We start from the raw sequence: 16440 nt of genomic DNA, 5'->3' as shown, positions 1-16440 counted from the left end.
TTAAGGCTGAGTACGAGTCCAGGGGACTGGTATAAGCCCCAGGTAAGTTAAAATCATTTTCTTTAGACTTAAACGTCCGTTTAAGGTATTGCTAGGGCAGGCATGGGCAAACTTGGCCCTCCAGCTGTTAAAGAGGATCTGTAACATGAAAAGATCCCCTGGGGGGTACTCACCTCGGGTGGGGGAAGCCTCCGGATCCTAATGAGGCTTCCCACGCCGTCCTCCATCCATCAGGGGTCTCGCTGCAGCCCTCCGTGGAGTCCGGGCAGCGGTGACGTCAATATTTACCTTCCTGGCTCCTGCGCAGGCGCTCTGACGGCTGTCGGCTCCGAAATACACGGAAATACCCGATCGCCGTCGGATCTGCTCTACTGAGCTGGCGCAAGTGTCCTGCGCCTGCGCAGTAGAGCGGACCCGAATGAGATCGGGTATTTCCGTGTAGTTCGGAACAGAAAGCCGCCACAGCGCCCCCGCTGGAGCCAGCAAAGGTAAATATTGAACTGACAGTCTGCACAGTCGCCGGCTGTTCGGAGGGCTGCGGCGAGACCCCCGTAGAACAGAGGACGGCGTGGGAAGCCTCATTAGGATCCGGAGGCTTCCCCCACCCGAGGTGAGTACCCCCCAGGGGATCTTTTTAATGTTACAGAGTCTCTTTAAGGAACTACAAATCCCACAATGCATTTGCCTTTATGAGTCATGACTGTGGCTGTCAGACTCCTGCAATGCATTGTGGGACTTGTAGTTCCTCAACAGCTGAAGAGCCAAGTTTGCCCATGCCTGTGCTAGGGAATAGTATTTCTGTAGCTGAGTCATTACAAAAAGCAAAACTTGCCCAGGAAAGCAAAATAAGCACATAAACAGGGGCGTAGCAATAGGGGTTGCAGAGATTGCGACCACATCGGGGTCCTCGGGCCACAGGGGCCCCAAAGGGCCCTCCCTCAACTACAGTATTAGCTCTCTATTGGTCCTGTGCTCATAATAATCCCTTCTATAGATACTAGGAACAGTGGTAATCATTAACAAACTGTTCCCCATCCTCTTCTTGCACCTCTGACACTGTGGTTGCCATTGGCAGGTTTTGGTGCAGGTTATGCCTGTAAAGCATATACATTTTCATTTATTAGTGCAAACGTCTGATTACAACACCTGAACATCTAGCAGCATAAAAAGGTGTCATAATTATATAGTGCTTGGTCTACAATGAAGCATGTAGTGTCAGGTAAGGACAGATAACTGGTATATTGGTACAGAAAGGTGAGAGTGGATTGTGTCCACGGAGACCAAATGTTTGGCAACTTAGCAAGGGATCACCTGTGTTCATAAATTAGATTATGAAAGGGCATTATTCTATTCACCTCCCACTCCCGGAACGTGGGAACCACTGGTTGGATCCAGTATCTCGTTTGAGGGCCCATACTAAGTGTACCACTTAGTAAGAATTTGCTCTATGTATCATCTTTAGTGTCTGGGAGTCAACTTAATAAGCATGATTTAGGCTCACAGGAAACAGGTGTTCCCATAACAACATGCAAATATTTGAGCACCTGTTCCCAGCATCCCTGGACCAGTGAGCATAATCAGAACATATGTTGCTGTTGCGCACTTAGGACTACCTGAAGGGCTAGAGTAGTCTTTCTCAACCTTTTTAGAGTCAAGGAACTCTTACAAAATTTTACAGATCTCAGGGAACCCCTACAAAAAATTACGAAAAAATATTGCGCCACTTTTCAAAGTTTTCCCTTCTACCTACAACTATAACTAATAGTATACTCCTCTTGGTTAACAATAGTATTAAAAATGCAGCAATCATCCCCACAATAAGCCATGCCCTGAAGCTTTAGAGATAAGCAGTGCTGAACAGATCAAAAGCGTTGGAAGGCCCAGAACTAGCCCAATAAGATGTCATGGTGATGCGCGGCGGAATGGATTAATCCGCCAGACACATCAACGATAGTGGGACAACTTTGAACCACTAAAAATGGGGAAGCGGGGCTATTGAGTAAGTTCCCTTCTCCTACATAAATTTTCATAGAGGCAAGAATTTGCGTGGGCCAACTCCTGCAGGAATGTCAGGAAGGTAGCCTTAGATCCTGCACAACCTGGTAAGCGATTGCAGCTTGCAACGCTTTGCCATTTTAATTAGACGAGAGTCAGTTTAAATTTGAATGAGTCATTAGACCTGAGGCAGCCAGTATATAAGTCAGGTGAAACTGGTCAGAAGCACACACCTTTCACCCTCCTTGGATTACATACATTTTCATAGGGAAGCATCATGGAACATATGGTTGAACTGATCAGGAGATAAATTTGTAAGTCTCTGACTGGTGGGTTGTGACCATGTGATCACATCTCATGTCTAAACTGAAAACCTACCTCTTCAGTCTGGCATTCATGAACATCTGACTATCTCCTCTGTAACACAACCCAGCCTGCAACCCTGTATTAATCTGAGACACAACTATGCGCTTTGAGTCCTATGGGAGAAAAGCGCTTTACAAATGTTATTGTATTGTATTATTGTATTATGTCACCTGATTAAACTGATCACATGGTGTTCCATTAAAACTTGTCAAGATGGTTCTGTAAAATAAATAGACCACCTCCAGTGTCAATGAAGCGAGAAGGGACAGACAGTGGGGATAAGGCAGCAGGCAGCACTGTTTAATTCCAGAGCAGGGCCGGGACAAGGCTCCCCAGCACCAGAGGCTGAGATTCCAAAGTGCGCCCCCCCAAACACACACACACACACACACGCACTCACACTGTACAATACACACAGACACACAGATACACATACACTAACACAAATATGTACACACACACACTTTATACACACACCCACTTTGTACACACACACACTTTGTACACACACACACACACACACACACACACACACACACACACACACACTCTGTAGACACACACACACACACTCTGAACACACACACACACACTGTACACACACACACTGTATGCACACACACACACACACTGTACACACACACACGCTCTGTACGCGCACACACACACACACACACACACACTCTGTACGCACATACACTCTGTACACACACACACACACTGTACGCACACACACACACACACACACACACACACACACACACACACACACACACACACACACACACACACACTGTACGGCACACACACACGCACATACAGTACACACACACTATACATACACTGTACACACACACATATAGTATACACACACACTATACATACACTGCACACACACACACATATAGTATACACACACATACACACTCTCTCTCTTTTTGAAAATCCCACCCCCCTCTTCCATACCTGCTTCCAGGCATCCAGCTCTGTCGCTCTTCCCTCAGACATCCAAAGGCATGACGTGACCTTTACTCACATTACTGCTCTGCTCTCTAATTGAAGACTATTAGGGGGGGAAGCCTCCCCCTCCCGTCCAGATCAGCCACAGCTCAAACATGCAGCGGGCTTCTTGTAAACAGGCAACTGTGCAGGAAGCCTTTACATCAGAAGCCGGCTTCCTGCTGTTGCCTAGCAACGCAATGCTATAGCCGTGCCTGTCATCACTCTGATGACAGCGCGGCTGTTAATGGGCAGGCACTGCGCTCTAGGTAGCTGACACAGAAACTAGGGGACAGGGAGAAGATAGAACACAGCGTCAAGCGCCAGGCAGGCGGGAGAGATCCCAGAGAAAGTCGGCAGGCGGGCGGGCAACCAGGAAGAGGGCAAAGCAATGCGGGGTAGCATGCAGCGAGGAGAGCACACAGGAATGCGCCCTCCCCCTGCTCCGCCCCGAGGCTGGAGCCTGTCCAGCCTCTGCCTCGGCCCGGCCCTGTTCCAGAGGAATAATAGTTTTATAGTCTATTCTCCTGAGGGCATTTAGCCAGAGGAGATCTGTTGTACCTATACATTGCAGGATCAGGCCATGCTCATGTTGGGTGGGATAATGGCTAAGTGGTCACCACTTTTGCCCTACAGCTTTTACAATTACGACCCAGGTTTGAAACTCCACCATGAATTGAGTTTTTTATTATTATTTAGTATTTATATAGCGCTGACATCTTCCACAACACTGTAGAATGTTAGCAAGAAGTTTTTTTAGAAGTTATTTTTATGCTATTTCTTTAAGAAGATTACCACAAGTTTTACACAGCTACTAGACACACAGATATTGATACAGATGAGACTACTTTTGATCTTATTCTACACCACACAACTGTTATATTCTTTTTTGAATGTGCTTAGAAGATTGATGACCTATATAAAGCCTTGATAAGATGGAATACTGGTAGAAGGAATCACTACTTGGAACTGTTCATATTTTGTATATATGCTGTATGATAAGTGTCAGGAACCGGCCCGCGGCACACCTGCGTATACGGTTCCCGACTGCGGGTTTGACCAGATCAAGAGGGGAAGCAGCCTTAGTCAAGCTAAAACAAGGCTGTGACCCCTCAGAACACTTCTCACTGCCACCACTAGCTGTTGCTAGACACTTCCACTCTGTTGTCGAGCGCACAATCCGCATTTTCGTATTCGGGTCAGCTTTGCGCTTTAGGGCCGAATACGGGAACGCCACGCACACACACGCACAATTGCAATCTTACACTGTAGTGAAGCAAAACCACTAACAGTCGTTCCGAACGATACTGTTAGCCACTCTGCTGTCGAGCTACTCGCACTGGCGTTTTCGTACGTTAAGTCAGCTGCGCACTTTAGGCCAACGTATGACAACCGCCCCACACACAATGCAATTACAATCTTATACGGTGGGGTTGCTCAATCATACAATCAGGCATACACAGTTATACTTCAGTCTCTTCTAGGCTATGAGTGTTAGTTTAGTACAGCAGAAGTCAAACTTATTAAATAACGATTTAATATTCTAGAAAAAAAATGGAACAATGCAGAAAATAATATATACAAGTTACAAAGAAAAAGTTACAAGGATAAAAGTTACAAAGATACACACAAGGCGATTTGCTTACCAAATAAAACAGGGATCAAGATAGAAGAACCTTGGACTTGGGTTTTGTGGACGGACACAGTTCTGGTTGGACCAGGAGCCAACTTAGCTTGGGCCGGGAGTCCAGCTTCAGCTACCGTCAGGAGTGGACTCATTTTAGGTATCTGCCCCTGCTTTTTATGCTGGAATATTTGCCTTGAGGCTGCAAGCCTGTTTGGACGGGGGGGAACTAGTTTTAATTACATCCCCAGACATAATTTGATTCCCAGAGATCTAACTCCACATGTAAAAAGTGTATTATAGCACACACACAAAAAAAGACTTCCTTACTCCCAGTTATAGGTGACAACACATGGGTGACATTATTTCCTAGCATATCAAAGGGAAGGATTTAACTGGCTATTGACTAAAGGCCCATACACACGTCGGATTTGCGCGAACGACGGGTCGTTTGAACGTTCCGTCGTTCGCACGTTTCCGCATGAAATCCGGCGTGTGTACAGACTATCGTTCGGGAGATAAGACTGGTTACCAGCGATCCGCCCGGCGGATCGTTGGTAACCAGTCTTATCTCCCGAACGATAGTCTGTACACACGCCGGATTTCATGCGGAAACGTGCGAACGACGGAACGTTCAAACGACCCGTCGTTCGCGCAAATCCGACGTGTGTATGGGCCTTTAGTAGCCATCTCCTTGCCAGGGGCTAGCAAATCCATTTAGCATTCCCTGCTCTTAAGTGTTCCCTAATTAGCAGCAGACAATGATAGAGTTAATTCACATGTATATACCGAACTCCAGGAAGCTAGCTGCCAATACCTTCAAAGCCAGACTGGCTGACATACATAATATACAGCAGATAGAAAAATGGAAATATACTCCTGCATTATCCCAACATCATAAGCATCATAACTAGCTGCTATATTCCTGACAATAAGCAAATACAATTTTTTTTATATAAAATCCTATACTGAGTGTTCTGATTCATTTCAAGGTACACCGTCAATCTATAATTACTGTTATAGAGGGTTCAGACCCCGCTATGCCGGATTTATATGATAGCAACGCTTTAAGGGCTGGTCCTTTACTGAGTTAGCAATCATGAAAAAGGCAAGAACCGCTCAGGTTTTTGACAATATAGTCTTGTCACTAACTGTCCCTCAGAGGAGCTCATAATCTATTCTCTATCCTAGTCATATGTCTATGTATGTATTGTGTACGTATCGTAGCCTAGGGCCAATTTTTTAGGGTAAAGCCAATCAATTTATCTGTATGTTTTTAGGATGTGGGAGGAAACCCACACAGACAAACTCCTTGCAGATGTTGATCTGGCTGGGAGAGCTAGTGCTCTCGATGCAAGGCGAGAGCACTAACCACTACTCCACCATGCTGCCCCTGTTTGTATTGTCTTAATGCGTTTGCTTGGATTTCCTCCATGCACTCTTTTCTGGAAAGGTCACACAGGCCCAGGCTTAGGACAGCTCTTGGAAGAGGGGAGCTGCACCTGGAATGGGATGAACCGAAAAGAATAAATCCAGACTTGGGCTCTCTGGTTTCCTCCCACATCTAAATATCATTTTGGGATGTTAGTGGCTGGATAGTGTACTGGTTAAAGGGGAACTCCAGTGAACATTTTACTGTTGGCAGGTGATGTAGCTGCTGCATGGTTTTTGGCAGTTGAAAACAGCTATTTCCCACAAAAGTTCGAACTTTTCTTGTGGGAGGGGTTCACCACAATATCAGTCATACAGCGCCCTCTGATGGTCCGTTTGTGAAAAGGAATAGATTTCTCATGTAAAAGGGGGTATCAGCTACTGATTGGGATAAAGTTCAATTTTTGGTCTGAGTTTCTCTTTAAGGGCGCTGCCTTTGACATGGGCATCCAGGGTTTGAATTCTGGCTAGGGTCAGTACCTATTCAGTAATGAGTTCAAGGCAAGACTCCCTAAAACTGCAGGGTGGCCTCTTGAGCGCACCCTTAGTGACTGCAGCTCTTGAGCGCTTTGAGTCCGACAGGAGAAAAGCGCTATACAAATGTTTGAATTATTATTATTAATTGACTTAATCATTAAAGAGGAATTCCAGTGAAAATAATGTAATAAAAAAGTGCTTCATTTTTACAATAATTATGTATAAATGATTTAGTCAGTGTTTGTCCATTATTAAATATTTAAAATCCCTGATTTACATTCTGACATTTATTACATGGTGACATTTTTACTGTTGGCAGATGATGTAGCTGCTGCATGCTTTTTTGTCAGTTGGAAACAGCTGTAAACAGCTATTTCCCACAATGCAACAAGGTTCACAGACAGGAAACTGCTAGGAGTACCACGGTCCTCAGAGTTTCTTGTGGGAGGAGTTTCACCACAATATCAGTCATACAGCGCCCCCTGATGGTCTGTTTGTGAAAAAGAATAGATTTCTCATATAAAAGGGGGTATCAGCTACTGATTGGGATAAAGTTCAATTCCTGGTCGGAGTTTCTCTTTAAAGGAAACCCTAGGTTAAAATGAACTCATAAGATAAACTATTGTATATATCCTCCTATGGTAATCCTGAAAATTACTTTTGTTTTTCTAATTTATTTTCTGTTCATAAACTAAAAAAGTAGGTTTCATGTTGTATTTCATGTTGGAGCTACGTCGGACGCCACTGGCCTGGGAAGAAAGAGGACAGAGACTCAGGGATTTCAAGCGGCAGACATGCAGGCGGTCACCTGGGACCCAACTGTATTCTAATGTGCTTTCCTAAAGTCTCCTTTTGTGAGTGGATCTTTTGAACCTTTTAAATTTACTTATTAAATGGTTTTACGCTATGCGGTGCATTTTTAGTTTGTAGAGTGGCTGATATTCGTTTGATCCACTGTGAAACCATCCCCAAAGCTATCAATCTTGCCTCCGGAGAGTGTTGGAGGATTGCTGGGTGAGTGCGGACATTGATGGGGAATGTTAGGGTGCTCACCTGAGGTGTAATGGCAATTTAACTTCACAGTCTACTGACTATAGCATATATGGAGGTGGTGGAAACTGTAATAACAGAATTACACTATTGGTCTCTTTATACTTTTTTACCAGTGATGTGTCGGCCCTACAAGGATAAGTGACAAGGAGCCAGGACAAGTATACCATTGGTGAAAGTGGACTAAAACTGTTCTGGTGGCCTGTATTAGGCTATCCCTGCACCCTCCTTTAAGAGGCTCTGAGTGCTGCTCATTTGGTATTGTGTATTTGGACTAATCTACTGTCATCAGGTTTTTTTTTAGCACGCACCACATATTGAATTGTTAATACTTTTATCCAGGAGCACTAACCTTTAGGCTGCTTTCACAGTGGGACGTTACAGGCGCACGTTAGAGCAGCCTGTAACACACCCCACTGCACAGTAATGAAAAATCAATGGGCTGTTCACAGTGCCCACGTGGTGTTACATTGTAACGCTGCACCATAAGATAATGTACTGCATGCAGTACTTTATACGTGGCTAAGCCGCGTTAGACTGCTTGCACATGCTCAGTAATGTTGGGGAGGAGGGAAGAGCAGCCAGGCACATGGCTAATTAATATTCACTGCACGGTGTGACATGCAGTGTTTACTTCCTGGAGCGGCCGCTTTGTGCGGCGATTGGCTGGCGGCACCACGTGATGCCGCATGTGTCCAAGAGTCTCCTCTGAGGTACAGCTAGAGACATAAATTGTTTGATGTACTCTGTAAAGTCTTGTGGAAAATGTAAGCACAATATACAGTAAATACATTATAATAATGCCATGTCTTCCCTCCCAGTAACATACCCCCAAAGCCTCCAGCTAGTTATGGCTTACCTCAGCTGCTTCATCATCACCATCTTGCTGGGTAAGAGGATGTTCCGAGATTTCAGATGACAGATCTGACTCATCACCTTCTTCATCGAACCCTTGACTGCCTACCGCCAGCAAGTTGAGCACAGAGACGTTGGTAGAAGCTGAGGAACGCTTTACCTGAAGACACCATGGTTTTCTGTTACTATCTTTGGAGTCTTCCACGCTAGAAATACAACAACAGCGTGTAAGTCGTATATTCACTTCCGAAATGAAGTCCATAAGAGTCCTCACACAGCAACAATCAGCATTAAATAGTCATTTTCCAGCTGATGTTTTTTAATCAATTGCTTCCAGCAGGACCAACCAGGATCCACAGTGCAGCTCTGCTCATCTTCAGAAGTACTCAGGGATGCAAGTATTTTCTGAAGCAGTCCCGAAGTCATATTCCGACTATCAGGAACTTACCTTAAAGAGACTCCGTAACAAAAATTGCATCCTGTTTTTTATCATCCTACAAGTTCCAAAAGCTATTCTAATGTGTTCTGGCTTACTGCAGCACTTTCTACTATGACAGTCTCTGTAATAAATCAATGTATCTTTCCCCTGTCAGACTTGTCGGCCTGTGTCTGGAAGGCTGCCAAGTTCTTCAGTGTTGTGGTTCTGCTATGAACTCCCCCTTCCAGGCCCCTCTCTGCACACTGCCTGTGTGTTATTAAGGATTAGAGCAGCTTCTCTCTTCTCTCTTATCTTTTACAAGCTGGATAAATCGTCCTCTGAGCTGGCTGGGCTTTCACATACTGAAGAATTACAGACAAGGGCAAAGCTGTTTGCAGGAAGAAACAAGCAGCCTGAAACTTCAGTGCATGAGAACAGGGGGAAAGAAACACACAAATGATCTCTTGAGATTCAAAAGGAAGGCTGTATATAGCCTGCTTGTGTATGGATGTATTTTCTATGTGTGGACATGCTGTACATCAACCTACTTCCTGTTTTGGTGGCCATTTTGTTTGTTTATAAACAAACTTTTTAAAACTGTTTTTAACCACTTTTAATGCGGCGAGAAGCGGCGAAATTGTGTCAGAGGGTAATAGGAGATGTCCCCTAACGCACTGGTATGTTTACTTTTGTGCGATTTTAACAATACAGATTCTCTTTAACCTCCTTGCTGGTTATCCCGAGCTCAGCTCGGGGTAACCTGCGTAGGAGGATTTCTCAGGCCTCGCTGGGCCGATTTTCAAAAAAAATGTTTCCTGCACGCAGCTAGCACTTTGCTAGCTGCGTGCAGTTTCCGATCGCCGCCGCCGATTCGCCACTACCCGCCGCACCGCCCCCCCCCCTCCAGACCCCTTGCGCAGCCTGGCCAATTAGTGCCAGGCAGCGCTGAGGGGTGGATCGGGATTCCCTCTGACGTCCCGACGTCCATGACGCCATGGCGACCGGGGAAGCCCAGCAGGAAATCCCGTTCTGATAGGGGCCCTGGGCTCGCTACATGATTTAAAAAAAAAAAAGTGTTGCGCTGCCCCCTTGCCGCCAGAATTGTAACGGCAAGGGGGTTAAAGAGGAACTCCAGTGAAAATAATGTAATAAAAAGGTGCTTCATTTTTACAATAATTCTGTATAAATGATTTAGTCAGTGTTTGCTCATTGTAAAATCTTTCCTCTCCCCGATTTACATTCTGACATTTATTACATGGTGACATTTTTACTGTGGGCAGGTTATGTAGCTGCTGCTAGCTGTTTTGGCTGTTAGAGACAGCTGTAAACAGCTAATTCCTGTCTGTGAACCTTGTTACATTGTAACAAACTGCCAAAAGTACCGCGGTCCCAGAGCTTCTTGTGGGAGGGGTTTCAGCACAAAATCAGTCATACAGCGCCCCCTGATGGTCTGTTTGTGAAAAGCACTATATTTCTCATGTAAAAGGGGGTATCAGCTACTGATTGGGATAAATTCTTGGTTGGAGTTTCTCTTTAAGGATCCCACGATGCGGCCCTCTCTGCTGGGAGTCGGACAGTTCCGTCCACTTTCTGGTCTGCGCTGTCTTCAATCCAGGGCTGATAGGGGATGGACACACAAAAATAGATGTCTGTACTATTCGCAGAGATGGTAGAAAAGGTCAGCTGACTCTTAGGCAGAGAGAGAATCAGAGATGCTCACTGATTGGGTGATGCATGAGTGGCTGGCCACTGATTGGCGAATGGATGTTTAAAAGCCTGTCTATGCTCTGTGCTCATTACCCGAGAATAGTGCTAGCTTGTCTAATTGCTGGGTGCTGCTGTTAGTGCTGTTTGCTGTTTGATTACCTGGATTTTGACCCTTCGCCTTTTAAAATTTAAAATATATGTAAACATATACAATTAAGAAGTAAGTTTCCGCCAGAGTAAAATGAGCCATAAATCACTTTTCTCCTATGTTGCTGTCACTTACAGTAGGTAGTAGAAATCTGACAGAACCGACAGGTTTTGGACTAGTCCATCTCCTCATGGGGGGTTCAAAGGTATTTTCTTATTTTCAAAATGCACTTAGTGAATCGCATTTGCTCCGTCCAACTGACAAAAAAGTGTACAGTGAGCAGGGAGGCTGGTCAGCATCTTCGTATAAATCTTTTTCAGGGAGTGTCTTTATAAAGAATAAAGGCTATGCTGAGAATCCCCTATGGGGAGATGGACTAGCCCAAAATCTGTCGGTAATGTCAGATTTCTACTATTCACTGTAAATGCCAGCAACATAGGAGAGAAGTACATAGGAGATCAATTCACATTAGAAGGGCAATCCAATTCGTAGTCAAAGGTACAGGCAAAAGGTCAGTCCAGGCAGCAAACACGAAAGTCGAATCCAGGCAAGGGTCAAACTAGGCAGCAAACTTAAAGAGGAACAGTCATGAAAATCTTAAAATTTAACCATTTCAGCCCGCGGGGATTTTTCACCTTATGCATCAGAGCAATTTTCACCTCCCGTTCATTCGCTAATAACTTTATCACTACTTATCGCAATTTATTGATCTATATCTTGTTTTTTCCGCCACTAATTAGGCTTTCTTGGGTAGTACATTTTGCTAAGAATTATTTATTTATAAATGCATTTTAACAGGAGTAATAAGAAAAAAATGGAAAAAATTCATTATTTCTCAGTTTTCGGCCATTATAGCTTTAAAATAATCCACGCTACCATAATTAAAACCTATGTATTTTATTTGCCCGTATGTCTCAGTTATTATACCATTTACATTTTGTCCCTATCACAATGTATGGCGCCAATATTTTATTTGGAAATAAAGGTGCATTGTTTCCGTTTTGCGTACATCACTATTTACAAGCTTATAATTTAAAAAATGTTTGTAGTATACCCCCTTCAAATGCATATTTAAAAAGTTCAGACCCTTAGGTAACTAATTATGTCTTTTTTTTTTTTTTTTTTTTTTTTTTCTTATTGTAATTTTTTTTTTCTATTAAAACATTTATTTGGGTAATATTTTGGTGTGGGACATAAACAGTTCATTTTTAATGTAGTTAAATGTGTAAATTGTAATGTAAAAAATGTGTAGATGTAGTTTTACTATTTGGCCACAAGATGGCCACCTTCATTTTTATTTTCCCAACTTGTATTTCTTACTAAGCGGAAGTACAAGGGGGATGCGGAAATTTTTCCGGGCAGAAGAACTGAAGCCTCATGTGTGAGCGCTTCGGTTTTTCTGCGGGGGACAGGGATCAGTGATCGGGAACCATGTTCCCATTCACTGATCCCAGGGCTACCGGGGGACACCACGGGGACACGGGGGCACGCCCGCGATCGCGCGCGGGAGCATGCCGAAGCGCGGGAGCGCAGCAGAGCAGCCCCCGGACGTGAGCTTCATGTCCGGGCGGCGGAAATGGTTAAAACACATACAAATAAGAAGTACGTTTCTTGCTGAGTAAAATGAGCCAGTATGTTGGGTTCTGTGGTGCCTCTTTGGGGGCATGTTGGGTGCTGTGGTGCCATGCTGGGTGCTGTGGTGCCTTTATGGGGGCATGCAGAGATCTGTGGTTATTCTATGAGGGCTTGCTGGGATTTGTGGTGTCGCAATGAGAGGCCCATGGGAGCATGGGAGGAGGCCCGCTAGAAGGTCAGAGAATGCTATGGGGGGACAGACTACCTGGCAGCATGCCGCCCTTCCCAGCAGCAAGCCAGACCAGCCAGCACAGAAGCCAGGTAACTCTGCCTAGTTATGTTTAAGTGATATTTCCTATTTATGTGATATGCTGCAATTATTTATGAATTTTTTGTATTAACAGAGAGGGGGCTTCATCCAACATTTTGCTGGGCAGGCCTCTTAGACCGCTGTTAATTTCATGTAAATTTGGCTCCACCCATGACCACACCCACATTCTGAGCCCAAAAGTGCCCCGGATCTCTTAGGATCCTAGCAACACCCCTGATTCTCGCCATTTAAATAAATATATATTTCTGATTTTCAGATGTTGAAATGAAGGAAAACTGATGATAGAAAGGACTAGTGTGGTTTGACTGATAAAACTTCATCTTTTGCCTCCGAATTCTTTTTGATATGCATGGCGAGGGGTGTAGTAGGGGCGTGGTTAGAGGTGTGGCAGGGGCCTGTCTTAAAGTGTCCCTCTTTCATAGCTCAAAATGTTGGGAGCTGTGTGTTGTGTTGTAAACACACAGCCACCTGCATACCTCCCAACTTTTTGAGATAAGAAAGAGGGACACTTAAGCCGCACCCCTAACCACAACACCAGCACACCCCTAGTCATGCATATCAAAAAGATGTCATAAGAAAAATATGTTGTTTTGTCATTCAAACCACACTGGTCCTCTATCCTGGTTAATTTTCCTTCATATTAACATTTGAAAATAAGAAATATATTACTTTAAACAATAGGAATCAAGTTTAGAGCCAATTAAACATATTTCAGTACAAAAATACATATATTTACATAGATCTGTACATGAGTCCTGAAAGAAGGACAAATGAGGGAGAAAATAGGGATGGAGAGAGTGGGCTCCCAAAGAGGGACTGTCCTCCAAAAAAGGGGTAGTTGGAAGCTATGGAAGGACAGTTGGGAGCAGCATTGGATTTACAACTCAGTAGCCTGTGCGCACAGGCGTCCTGCCCCTCAACTCAGGCCACACCCCAATATTAGGTAGACTCCCCTGACTAGGTAGCCAGATTATCCCCAGTATTTGGTAACCCCATTGATCTATATAGTAGATATGCCACCCCCCCCCCCCCAAATTTAGGGAGCTAGATGTGCGCCCATCCCAATATTGAGTAGCCCCACTCCCCCTATAGGTAGGGGGACATTTGGGGAGAAGAGCCGCCTCTCCTACATAAGGCGCTTGTAGGCACGAGCCTACAGTGCCTTATGGCAAATCCGGCCCTGGTTGGGAGTAGTGATGGTCAATTAGATGCAAATAACTTCGAGTTGATGCAAATTGATGCAGCTTAAAATTGAACCAATCGAATTTTACCTCAGCAGGATTTGATTGGTTCATTTTCAAGCTGCATACATTTGCATAAAAAATGTCATACATTTGCATCAAGTATTTGCATCTGCTTGACCATCACTAGTTGGGAGCTATGGAGGGACAGTTGGGAGCTATGCACCTGTGTTGCACAGTGCCATGAAGGCCTAAGGGCTCTTTCACATTAGCCAACGCGTGCAGGAGCCGTTTTCCTGCACGCGTTGACTAGCCTGCGGCTGTCGTTGGGAATCTGCGGTGCGACGCTGAGTAGCGGCAGTAGTATTAATTAACCCGACGGGAAAACGCAGATTCCCGACGAGAAAAAGCTTCCGGGTGCGTCGTACCGCAAAGCATCGAAACGCAGCGTCGGGTGTGAAAGGTAAAATGAAAGTCTATGGACTTTCATTTTACCTTGGTTAACGCAAAGTATAGACTTTGCGTTAAAACGCTGAAAAGGGGCTCTGGTGTGAAAGAGCCCTAAGTAATGTTTGCTTCTGCATCTCTCCAACCCAAGACTATTTTAGAGTAGAGTATGCGCTTCCTGTACCCGTGAAAGGAGACAGCCTTAATCCTACTGCTCGTCTGTGGTGTTTCCTTATTGAAACCTTGTTGCTTGTCTCTGAAGAAAGTCTGTACTGGAGCTGAGGCAACAATGCCAAGCATTACTTTGTCTCTTCTTTTTAATTCCTCGGACTGGTAAATGCTTCTTAATTCCAGCGTCATTGTAGATCAGGTGGAGATGTTAAATGATCTGTTTTATGCCCCCTCTGCTGCTTGATGGTTCTGGGCCTCCTCACAGGTGTTGCCTGGGAGATATGCTTTAGTGGATGATGTCGCTACGGTGAGCTGGAGGAAACACTGTGAAGCAGCAACCAATCAGGATCATTCACTTTTTTTAAAAATACAAACTGTAAAACCCATGGCTGAAAGAGAAATGGTTGCCATGGGCGACAAAACCAAATCTTCATACATTAAGCCAGGCACATGATTAAATCTGCTAGAGACAGATTCTCCATGGCAACCAGCATTAAGCCTTGTCCACATGCTCGATTAATGTTATCCTTAAAAGTCGTGGATCAATTATTAGCGCAACATTTCAGAGAATAATTGCTGTACAGACAGGCTGTTTAAGGCCTGGAACCCACTAAAAATCGCAATCACTAGCGTTTCTAATTAGCTTTTTGTAAGCGATTTCATGAGCGTTTTCCGACGATTTTGGTAGCGATTTTAAAAAGTGTAAGCTTTTTGCCAGCGATTGTAACAGCGATTTGCAATTAGCGATTTTAATTCTGATTGGTCCTTACAATTTATTATAATTTTTTTACAGTTTGCATTCATTTAAAATCACACACAAATCGATACGTGTAGTAATTCATGAGCGATTTGCCAGTGAATCAATACTTTACATTGAAGCCCAAATGCTGCCAAAATGCTGCATGTCCTGCGATCGCGATTTTGCTAATCGCAATTGCTTCTGTGGAATTTGTAACATTTATTTACATTGGCAGAGCCTTTAGGAAAATCGCTAGCGATTTAAAGCGCTCCCTAAACAATCAAAAAAGCACTCTAATGGGTTCCAGCCCATTACTATAGGTAAGCAGCGTGTACTGTTCAATTGAATTCACAAAAGCAACATCAGGTATCATCCTGCATTGCAGAACCAAAATTACCCAGTTCACCACTGGTTAATTTGCCTTATGGGTTTTTCCCCTTATGGACCAGAGCAATTTTTGCCTTTCAACACTCCTTCTATTCATTTGCCAATAACTTTACCACTGCTTATCACAACAAAATGATCTATAGCTTGTTTTGTTTTGCCACCAATTAGACTTTCTTTGGGTGGTACTTTTTGCTAAGAATTATTTGATTCTAAATGCATTTTAAGGGGAATAATAAGGAAAAAATGGGGGGAAAAAAAATCAGTATTTCTCAGTTTTCTGCCATTATAGCGTTAAAATAAAACATGCTACTGTAGATAAAATCCACACATTTTATTTGTCCCAGTTATTACAAGGTAATACTGTAACTATTTATGTATTTTTTTAAATGTCATTTTTTGTGTTTTATTTTGGTAACTATGGGAGAATTGGGGAGGTAAGGGGTTAACTTTAATGGACATCCGAGGTGAATAAAAAATTATGAGATAAACAATTGCATCTATCCTCCTTCTCCTAAAAATGACCTTTTTTTAGCTATCCT

General features: G+C 43.9%; 1 protein-coding gene across 1 annotated transcript in view; it reads right to left on the bottom strand.

Annotated features, from left to right (window-relative positions):
- TSKS (testis specific serine kinase substrate) overlaps positions 1–15101 on the bottom strand; it is a 43141-nt gene extending 28040 nt beyond the window's left edge. Inside the window, exons 1-2 of the mRNA XM_068243001.1 lie at positions 14789–15101; positions 8802–9003 (exon numbers count right to left, since the gene is read on the bottom strand). Of these exons, the coding sequence (XP_068099102.1) occupies positions 8802–9003; positions 14789–14964 (378 nt within the window). The 5' untranslated portion in view covers positions 14965–15101. The remainder of the gene's footprint in view (positions 1–8801; positions 9004–14788) is intronic.
- Positions 15102–16440: the final 1339 nt, after the last annotated feature.

Source organism: Hyperolius riggenbachi, chromosome 6 (assembly GCF_040937935.1).
Source record: "Hyperolius riggenbachi isolate aHypRig1 chromosome 6, aHypRig1.pri, whole genome shotgun sequence".
In the NCBI taxonomy this organism is placed as follows: Eukaryota; Metazoa; Chordata; class Amphibia; order Anura; family Hyperoliidae; genus Hyperolius; species Hyperolius riggenbachi.
Note: the sequence above shows the minus strand (reverse complement) of the source record. Positions and strands in the feature narration are given on the sequence as shown.